Raw genomic sequence first — 11,110 nt, 5'->3', positions numbered from 1 at the left:
ACAGCAGAAGTGACAAAGTTTAAGTCAAATATTTGTTTTCCCTTTTTTTCATCCACATCAAAGGCAGGAATTCAACAAGGCATTGTTAGTTGTGGTGGGCAAACTGGAGTGTCTGCTGATATAACAAAGTAGGTTTGTTAAGGCCTTTGTCTATGCAGAGTTCATAGTAACACAGAAGCCAGATTGATCAAAGAGAGGGTAAGGACCCATGAAGCAGAAAAGATCCATAGAAGGGGGAGAAAAAAAAAGAAAAAGGAAGGATAAAAGGGAGATGGAAAGAGAGAAAGAGATAATGCAAAAAAACGAAGTCAATACGGTATCTGTGGATGGAGCACACATTGCTTCCCTCTGAAAGTGTCTCGTGTCTTGTTAATACTGTCAGAGCGAAGGACGGCAGAGTCATGACATCCAGCGGCAGTTAAAAGATGTTCGTCCTCTCGGCCCTTCTGAGGAGTGCATTGGGAAGGATTGGACTGGGAGACAGGACCCTAGCCTAGAATATCCAGGTAGACTGGAGATGCCTTGGCCAAGTTCTGAAGGAGGGTATGGATGCCCTTGATGTTCTTCCTCATGTGGGGCTCTCGCTGCCAGCAGCCCAACATCAGCTCATATACCTCCTGAGGGCACGTGCGAGGTCGCTGCAGGACTCGGCCCTGAGTGATGCATTCTATCACCTGGACAGAAATCAAAAGCAAGATCAGACCAGGGGTCTGTGGGGGTGGGGATGGGGGGAAGCCATGCAGACAAGATAAATGGCAATGAAAAGGGTAACCTTTTCCTTTTAAAAATTATATTTTAATCCATGTACAATAATTGTACTGGCATATCATCATCCTCCCCCCACATATATACTATACAACACACACACACACACACACACACACACACACACACGCACACATGCACACAGTGTGCTCATCAGATCAAGGTAGCTACTAGCATTAATAGATACATGTTTTTATGTATAGAACACTTGAACACCTCTCTTCTAGGTGTTTGTAAAACTATATCTACAATTATCAGTGTCTGGATAATATTACACTATCTGGCTATATAAGCACCTGCTGAGGGACAGACAGCTAATTGGATAACTGGATGTTCCCTCTCCCTTCTGCCAGTTTTCACTTCTTATGAGAGGTGATTTTGTTTTTGAGACCGGTCTGAAACTCATGCTTGTAGCCTGAGCTGGCCTCAAACTTAAGATCTTTCTGCTTCAAATTCCTGAGTATGTGTGACCATGCCCAGGTAGAGGGGGAGGCCTTAAAATTTTAAAAAGAGAGAGGAAAAAAAGAAAAAGAGAGGGAAGGAGGAAGGGAAGGAGGGAGAGAGATAGAAAGAGAGAGAAAGAGGAAAGAGTCCACTCATTGTTTCTTTCACCCAGAAAAGTTGGTCTACATAATAATTAACCTGATTGGTTAATTATGTGTAAAGCTCCTTTCCCTCTGCAACTTTACACAACTGGCGGAGAAATAATTTCTTTGTGTAAATGCTCCTAAACTTCACACGAAAAGTCCCATAGGTTGTAGTTTTCATTTTCATTAGCTTGAGATGGAAGCACTTTTGTGTGAAGATGTTGACTCTCAGGGAACCACTGGTTATGGAGATGGATGGGCATCTGAGTTAATGGAATTGGATTAAAAAGGGAGATATGGGTATGTAAAACATGTGAGCTGCCCAACAGAGATGTTGTGCCTCCAATATAGATAAAAACTCAGCTCTCTAAACCTGTGTTCTTCCTATCTGTAGCCTGTGGAAAGAAACTATTCATAAAAATTGCATCTGGGAGCTGGGAATGTGGCTTAGTGGGAGAGTGCTTGCAAGCCCTGGCTTCCATTCCTCAGTACCACATACACAGAAAAAGTCAGAAGTGGGCTGGGAAGGTGGCTCAGTGGTAGAGTGCTTGCCTTGCATGCCTGAGGCCCTGGGTTCGATTCCCCAGCACCACATAAGCAGAAAAAAACTGGAAGTGGAGCTGTGGCTCAAGTGGTAGGGCACGAGCCTTGAGCTGAAGAGCTCAGGGACAACGGCTAGGCATAGAGTTCAAGCCCCATGACCAACAAAATAAATAAATAAAGCTCACTGATCAATAGTTGAAAAGATTTTTTAAAAAAAAAAGAAAAGAAAAAAAGAAAAAGTCAGAAGTGGCAGTGTAGCTCAAGTGGAAGAGTGCTAGCCTCGAGCAAAAGAAGCTCAGGGACAGTGCTCAGGCTGTGAGAATTGGTATAAATAAATAAATAATAATAAAATAAAAATAAAAGTTGTATCTGTACTGAACATGTGCAGACTCCTTACCATTATCCCCTAAACAAAACAGTAAAAACTATTTACATTGCACTTGTGCTGCAATCAGTATTATAAGTAAGCTAGAGATAATTTAAAGGATAAAGGAGGATGTGTATAGGTTATATGCAAATTCTAAGCCACTCTATGTAAAAGATCTGAGCAGTGTAAGTTTTGGGATCCAAAACAGTCCTGGCACCCATCCTGCATGGATGCCAAGGGATGAGTATGTTTATAAAAGATTCCTAGAAGGGAAATAAAATGCTTGGAGCCAGACACTGATGGCTCACGTCTGTAATCCTAGCTACTCAAGAAGCTGAGGTCTGAAGACCAAAGATCAAAGCCAGGCAAGGTAGATAAATGAGTGAGTCTCTTATCATAAAGGAATCAGCAAAATGCTGGAAGTGAAAGTATGGCTCAAGTACTAGGGCCTTTAGTAAAAAAGCCAAGCAAGAGCACAAGGCCCTGGGTTCAAGTCCCAGTACCCGCACACAATTTAAAATAAGCATGAGTTTCTCAGTGGTATTTAATGTTCTAGTGAAACATGCTAAAAGGAAAGCATGAGTCTGCAAATATTGTGCTTGCCTGCCTGCCTGCCTTCCTTCCTTCCTTCCTTCCTTTTTTTTTTGTTGTTGTTGGTCCTGGAGCTTGAACTCTGGGCCTGGATGCTATCCCTCAGCTCTTCAGCTCAAGGCTAGCACTCTACCACTTGAGCCACAGCTCCATTTCCAGTTTTTTCTGCTTATGTGGTGCTGAGGAATCAAACCCAGGGCCTCATGCATGCAAGGCAAGCACTCTACCACTGAGCCACCTTCCCAGCCCATCTTTCTTTCTTTCTTTTCCAAGACCTGGACTCAAATTCAGTCCCTGCCTCTTTTCCTCATTGGCTAGTGCTCTTGGTAGTTGGTACTAAGCCACACCTCCAACCCCAGGAAAACCTTGCTTTGGCTATAAAATTTATGTTCACAGAAGGCTGCTTGGGAAGTATGTTCTCCCCAACAAAGCCACGTAGATGATGCCCTGACTTCCAGCCCACAGAAGGTCCCAGCTAAGGGATGACTTTGGGATATTGTCCCCTCTAGTTGTGGTCTCGCTTGACTTACTACATACCTCATTGTTTGACAGCTGGTACCAGGGCTGCTTGCCATAGGTGAAGATCTCCCATAATACGACCCCCAGGCTCCAGACATCACTCTCTGTAGTGAATTTCCTGTACATGATGCTCTCTGGAGGCATCCAACGGATGGGCAACATTGTGTGGCCACCGACCTGGCACAGGAAAGCAATCAACAAGGTGATTAGTCAATAAAGAACCACATGTACAAGGGGCATCCTTCATTAGCTATGCTTATTCATTTTTATTGTTTAGAAAGACATCAGGGACATAGGATTTTCTCATTATTTCAAGACTTAGAGACAGAAAAAATACTTAATGCAATTTTTTCTTTTCTACTTTACTCCCTTCCTTGTTTCTTTCCGTCCTCTCTCCCTCCCTTCCTTTCTTCCTTTTTCCTCCCTTCCTCCCTTCTTTCCCTCTCTTCCTTCCCTCCCTTCCTTCCCTCCTTTCTTTCTTTCTTTCTCTTTCTTTCTTTTTTTCTTTCTTTCTTTCTTCCTTCCTTCTTTCTTTCTCTTTCTTTCTTTCTTTCCTTTCTTTCTTTCTTTCTTTCTTTCTTTCTTTCTTTCTTTCTTTCTTTCTTTCTTTCTTTCTTTCTTTCTTTCTTTCGTCCTCCTTCCTTTCTGCCTTCCTTTCTACTTTCTACTTTTTTCTCTCTGTTGTTTTCCTCTCCTTTTTCTTTTCTTTTTAAATTCAGGGCTTTATACTTGCTAGGTTGAACCATGTCCTGAGTCCTTACTTTTAGTTTACTTTCAGATAGGGTTCATAGTTTTGCCCAGAGCAGTTTTGGATGACTGTTGTACTGTCTTCACCTTCCAAGTAGCTGGGATTACAGGCATGCAATACCAAACCCAGCAAAATGATTTCTTTATATCAATCACAATTCTGTTTCTCCCCAAAAATATAGAAGCAGCTGATGTTTAGGTAAATGTGTATCTTGAATGAAAACAAGCACCATGAACTCAGTCTTCTAATTAACAAGATAATTTTGACAAAGATAACATGTAGGGAACTCAACATCCCAAATAAGCTACTGGTGTTTGTGCTTTCTGGACAAGGACCAGACTTCCCTCTACTTCAAGATACTATATATGACAGTGCTGATTAAAACATCCTTAGTACAACCCAGTTGTAATAAAGACAGAAAGTTGCTATTCCCATTTTACAAATAAGCTATTGAGGTGCATGTTGCTTACAGACACAAAGAATTCAGGTCTTTGATGACAATGAATAATTTTTAGTGGAAACACAGGCTACAATATCAACTGGTGATATCACTAGAACAAGCAAAGAAAATCATGGTTGATGCAGGAGATTTGTTTGTGATTCTCTATTTCATGGAGGAAAATAATATCCTTTGCAGAGTTGTAGAAATTCAGGCTGTATGGGTTTTAAAAAAAAAAACATGAGCTGATTTCTATATAGTACCCATATGATTTGTAGGTCTCATTTTTCATACTGGTCATTCTCTGTCACCACCAAGCTATAAGACATGCTGACACATGATAATAGGCAGGCTGTGCTACAGGAGGAATTAGACCATAATGACAACTCTCAACCCTGAGTTTTTGATGAATGCTACACAGAATTTTCTGCCCATTTCTAATTTTCAGTAACCATGTGGGCCTTTCTTTTCTTTTCCTTTATTTTGTGCCAGTCCTGGAGCTTGAACTCAGAAACTTGGTTTTGTCACTGAGATTTTTTTGCTCAAAGCTTTTATGCTCTACCACTTGAACCAGGTTTACTTCCTAAGTTTTTGCTGGTTAGCTGGAAAGAAGATCTCATAAGCTTTCCTGCCCAGGCTAGCTTCAAATCAAGATCCTCAGATGTCTGCCTACTGAGTAGCTAGGATTACAAGTGTGAGTCACTGCCACTCAGTTCCATTTGTATCTTCTTATAGGGAGTAAGTAAACCATCAGCACCTGAGAAATACTCCTCCACTCAGGAGCCCAAGCAGCTGCAGTGCCTGAGCTGTCCAATATGCGCTGTGATTTCAAATGGTGCTCTTAGCATCAAAGAAAGCACAGGTACATGAAAGAAGGATTTCATCAACATCATTCTTCTTATATAAGAAGTCCAAATGACAATCAGTGACGTAACTTGCTGGCTGAAGGCAGAATGATCCTACCACATCCGGGCATCTCTTACAACAGTGCCAAGGGAGGAGTTCTCTGTGGCCAAGCAGGGACTGACTTTGTCAGTGCACAGAGCTGGGTTCACCTTCCCTCTGCTGCATGCCAGAAAAGGCTGAACACAATAGCATACTCATTTTCAAAGGTTGTGAACCCCTGGAATATACCATTACTGGGCTCTTTGCCATTCACTGAAACCACAAAGCATCTATTCATAGCTCAATCTAACTTTATGACACCCCTGCCCCACGCCAAATGCCCAGAGCACAAAATAGAAATCTCCAGTCTGTAGAAGATGGAATTATTCTCACCAGCTATAGAAGTTTGCCTACTAAAGTGATAGTTCTGACACATGGAGGAGACAGAATTGAGGTGTAGATATTCCTACAAAACATTTTTATGCACACAGAAAGCATTTACAGGAACCCGTCTAAGGCCCAAAATGTGAACCTGCTCCACTTGACTACCATGAATAAGCAGGGATAGAATAAAATCAAAAGGGACCCCCCCCACCCTGTGTAGCAAATGCAAATAGAATTCCTATAGGAACCTGCCTTATGGCACTGATTCTTACCTTTCCTATTGTAACCCTCCCATTCCATCTGAAAAACAGCTCCTGTACCAATGTTCATCAGAGAAGCCTACAAGGGTGCAAATAGCCCAGCTGTGCATTTTGTTGTTAGTTCTTTCTCATTCGATAAAATAGACTCCCCCCTTCTAAGTGACAATAAAGAAAGTAGGGTCTCCTGATGAAGGCTGTGATTGTCTTCTTGCTGTGCTGTCTGAGTCATGTTATTTATATATCAGTGGAAGGGAGTGTCTTTGACAAGTACATGTGTCTGCTAATGGTGCTGAAAAAAGTTAGGACTGAAGAGAAGCATTCTTTTGGGGGAAGGAATCAATTGCTCCTTGCACAGAGCCTTTCTGCACGGGCTATTTTTACATGTGACACCTTGAATTTTTATGGGAATCCTAAAAGATAAAAAAAAATCAAAAAAAGGTAGGCAACTTCTTAGTACAGAAATTGTAAGGAGCAAGAGAGCAGGTTTTATGCTGTAAAAGGCATTACTACTTCCTTTATGGAAAGTCCAAAACAAGAATCCAGATTTATGTTCATATAAAGTCAAACTATAAGAGTCACAACAGGGCTGTTGGAGTGTGGGGTAACTAGATAGGTAAGAAATTATCACTCAGTATAGTGGTTTTAAGTGTTAAGAGATAGATCTGGAAACTCCTAGGTCAAAAGCACAACATACCAGCACCTGTAATTCTCTCTACTTCTTGGAGATTCAGAATGCAGCCATGACAAAGTATCTGAGGAGTTTGACAGGCAAGAAGAGATTTCACTTTAATGAGGATTATACTAATATGAGTATGTGTTTGTAGGAAAGCCAGAGCTCTAATACAGAGTTTTAGAACCAGCACCTTCTTGAGCTAGGTTGGAAGCATACTCGCAGATGTGGTAATATAGCAAGACACAAGGCTGTCCAAATCTGTTTGAGCATCCACAATGCCATTGTGTCCAATATACTTTGTGATATTTGAGACCTTGGGCTCTAATGTTACTGCCAGCTATTTTAGTGAGTAACCTTGACCAGTTGCCAAACCTCTCTATGTTCTAGTGTCTCCAGCTAAAAATTGTGGCAACAATAGGTGACAGGCAGTTTTCACAGACAGTTGTGAAAGGGTGTCACAAAGTCTTTATCGACCAAATGCTTTCAAGGTGCTAGCTCTTTCTTTGGACCTTTTACTCTCTTATTTCCTCAGTGGGCATCAGTTTCCGCAGATATTAGAAGGGAGAATCAACACCTGGGACTCCTTTACACTTCCTACTTGGCAATGACCGAATGGCTCCTTTACTTGTAGCCCCCAGTGAACCAGGGACCAAACAAAAAGGCCCCATTTACTTGAAAGGAGAGGGAAAAAGAAATTTACTTTTGATTTACATGTTTTCCCATCTGATCATTTATTTTCTACTTGAAGTTGCTTTGGGACAGATTTTTTCACTTTAATCCTTTCAAACATCTCTTCAGGGATTTCACACATGCTGTTCTAAATAATGCTTTCCTTCTTCTGATGTCAAATGGGTAAGCAGTGGGACAATCTAATACAAGTTCAGGCAGGGTTCACAAATGTTCTAAACCCATTTATAACACTTCTGAACATTTCCAGCCCTTTCCCTAGGATTTGCAACTTGTCACAGAGTAGATTCCCTAAAAAGTAAGAGTCGCTGATGTCAAATTCCGGCCATAAGCCCTTGATGGTTTTTGAGTTAGACAAAACCACACACTATGCAGCAAAAAACACAAGGAGATATTTGTTTTGTGCTGTACTCCTTGGCAACTTGCCCTCACAGTCTTGCTCAAATGTTTGTGAGCTGGAATGCCATCCCAAATATGACACTGGGGATCAGACTTACTGCCCCTGACTGCACTCTCTGCAGCCAGGCCTCATGAGTCCTTTAGTGGTCAATGGGGCAGGCTGCATGCTCTTCTTTAAACTAGCCAGATGGGAGGGTCACAAGATGCAAAATCAACCTAGATGGGTGTTGCCTCAGAAATGAAATTTTTATTTTCTTCAATCTATGAGACTAGACTTGTAGTTCTTGCTGTTCTATTAACCAGCTTGGTCCAGTTTCTTTCAGTATGGCTTATGTCTTGATTGGTCAGTTGCACAGGGCTTGGGCAACCCTTGGTTGTCCTGTGTAGGACATAATGGTTATGAAATCGCTGACTACCACTCTGGCACCACAGGCATCATCAATACATACTGCTCCACTTGCTATTGAGAATTCCCGTTCAATTAACTCAATGCACCCAACAGATACCTTCTGAAATAGACACTGGTTTTAAAGTTTACAGAATTCAAATAGCTTACCTAAAGCCATACCTCAAGTGCTTCCCCACTTGAGCAAATCTTGCTTTCATTCTGCTGGTTCATTCTGTGTGTCTGGGTATGTGTGTTCAACATAGACCCTTGCACACAGCCAGCAAGCCAAGCTATGTCTCCTTACACAGAGAGAACATACTCATTCGACTTGGAATGTTTTATCTCTACCTCTTTTCCCCTACAGACAAAAGATCTCCTTCAGGCAATCTCACGTCTCAGCAATTTCAAGGAAACTTCCTCCCCTCTCCCCCCACCACTGTTATTCAGTAACAGTTCCAAGTGATTTTAATGGAGTCTTGGAAACAGAGCTGATACTTCTTTTGTCTATTCACAGGTCACCAGCCTCCAGAAGGATGGGCACTAATCAGTGATGTCTGGTAGAGATGAAAGGGTTGGTAAGTGAGCAACCCCCATCTCTCTTCAAGTGTGGTTCTTAAGAGTACTGAAGTTGGAGAGATTCTCAAGGCAGTCTTCCAAGGAGATCACTCTTCATTACTTTCCTATCCATCCTCCAACCACTTCTCTAAACTCTAGACTGAACCAAGCCTTAGAGTAGAAGTATGAATACTTCTTTGGCCAATTTCACACTCTGACTGCTTTATGATATTCATAACCTCTCAAAATATAACCAAAGCTACTAGGATTCATATAGAGCAAAAAGGCTCACTAGTTTGTATCAGAAATCCCAGTCCTTCAACATACATTGTATTCATCAACTGACATGTTGAAATGAAACCTCTTTGTGCAACTACTTTAAGATAATAAAATGATTAAAATTCCATTCATATTTTCCCATCTACACAGTAGACAAGGGGCCTGTCCATGTGCAGAGCTTCAACCACTCAGTCTGGTTCAGTCTGAGAATGAAATCTAGAAAGACTTCATGATTCATAGTGTGTGAGAGTATGGGTCTCAAGATGGTGACTGGCATTCCATTTCAATGGATGCTAGATAAAAAGAAGAGAAACTGAAGAAGGTAGTTAGAACACAAATTATAGTCACTGTAACTTGAATAAACCAGCAAAGTGAATCAGAATCATATCTAAGGAAGGCCTACATATCATTTTAAATCTGTTTGCAAAGTATTTGAAGATAATAAATCCAGAGAAAGTATTCCAAATTCCTTGGTTAAGAAAATACCTTCAATCAAAAATGAATGATTCATTTCTTAAAAAATCAAGGTAGACACATGAATCAGTTTAGCCAAAGAATTCATTTCTTACCCAAACAATTTTAAATACACAGGTTTTGGTCATTAACTTGTAAATTTTGAAAATTTACCTAAAGTTTAATGAACAATTTTGTGTCCCTTTCACTGGAAAATTACCTTTTAGAATAAAAAATAAACTTACTGAGCGTGTTTAAATATAAATTGACACACTGAGAGCTTAGGTACTTTCTAATTTTATTTATTGTGTGTTTGAACATACAAAGCATCATTTTTAAGCAGACAAAGCATCTTTGTATGTGGCACAATTAATAAGTAAGGTCCACCTCATTTTCTAGGGGGACTGGGAGACAAAAGAGGAAGTGACAATTCAGCTCTGCCTTTCCATTTGGCTTCTCAAAACATGCATCAGTCACTGTTCTATCTCTGCCTCCTGAGTATTTGGGAATAAAAGTATGAACCACTACTTCTGGCTTGTTTTTGATACAAGTCACAGTAACTTTTGCCCAATTGAACTAATTGAACCCAATTCTCCTATCCCAGCCTCCTGAGTAGCCATTATTTTTTCTCCTATTTCAATGACTCTTCTCAGTATTGTCCTTCCTGTTTAGCTCAACAATGCTCTTCCTTTGAACCATCCCTCAAATCTTGTCCAATTTCAATAAATTACTAATATTGTGTTTGATCTTGCCAGGTTTGCCTCCTATGTGACCACACACGTGGTCATCTCAACAGTCTTTTATCTCCTGTAGTTTCCAGTCCGTGTTTATGAGAAATGCATTACTGTGCAAGAACCTTTCTACATATCCAACAATACAAATTTAGGGATGGCTCAAAACCACTGGTGATTTGAAGATGAGCAATGTTAATCTAGGACTCTGTAGACTCAACTAGAAAAGACCAATGATGCCTGGGAGGCCACTTTCAGCTTATGGTATTTACTCAGCAAGTGAGTGATACTTGTTTTGAAGCCAAACATTTTACTACCTTAGAAGCATGCAGGCCAAAGGGCAAGTCTCATTAAGAGATGATTAGTTGTCAGAGGCTTTGGCTACATTAAATATTGAAGGGGCTCCTAAGATCTCTTCATCCTGCTCTGTGCCTGCTTGCATTGTTGCAGCAATTTTTCCCAATCTATTCCTAAAAAGTACATGAAAGCCATAAACTTTAAGTAACAGCTGCATCTTGCTTACTTATTTATCATGTGCTGTATTTGTAATAGGAAGTAAAAAAAAATGGGAGCAAGAAACAATGTCCACACAACTTCCACTTACAGAAGAATCTGTTAGGAACCACTGTGGTTTAGCATGTGGGCACTCTGAGGCCACAGGCAGGAAGCTGGGAACTCTAGCATGAACAGAGAGTGGGCACCATCACCAGAATAGGGGTGGTAGGTCCTGAAGCAGGGGAAGTAGCCTAGCAAGAAACTCAGCCCTTTTTGCCTTGTTTCCCATTGCTGAACGAATACAGCTCAATGTGAGTCAGGGGAAAGGCTGAGGTTAGCATGTTCACTCTCTCTCAAGAACG

General features: G+C 41.0%; 1 protein-coding gene across 1 annotated transcript in view; it reads right to left on the bottom strand.

The window, feature by feature from the left end:
- Window positions 1–488: 488 nt before the first annotated feature.
- Ntrk2 (neurotrophic tyrosine kinase, receptor, type 2) overlaps window positions 489–11,110 on the bottom strand; it is a 363,714-nt gene continuing 353,092 nt past the window's right edge. The window contains exons 18-19 of the mRNA XM_013031082.1: window positions 3,391–3,549; window positions 489–674 (exon numbers count right to left, since the gene is read on the bottom strand). Coding sequence (XP_012886536.1) covers window positions 489–674; window positions 3,391–3,549 — 345 coding nt within the window. The remainder of the gene's footprint in view (window positions 675–3,390; window positions 3,550–11,110) is intronic.

Source organism: Dipodomys ordii, unplaced genomic scaffold, assembly GCF_000151885.1.
Source record: "Dipodomys ordii isolate 6190 unplaced genomic scaffold, Dord_2.0 Scaffold137, whole genome shotgun sequence".
In the NCBI taxonomy this organism is placed as follows: Eukaryota; Metazoa; Chordata; class Mammalia; order Rodentia; family Heteromyidae; genus Dipodomys; species Dipodomys ordii.
The sequence above is the reverse complement of the archived record's forward strand: the minus strand, read 5'-3'. Positions and strand labels throughout refer to the sequence as shown.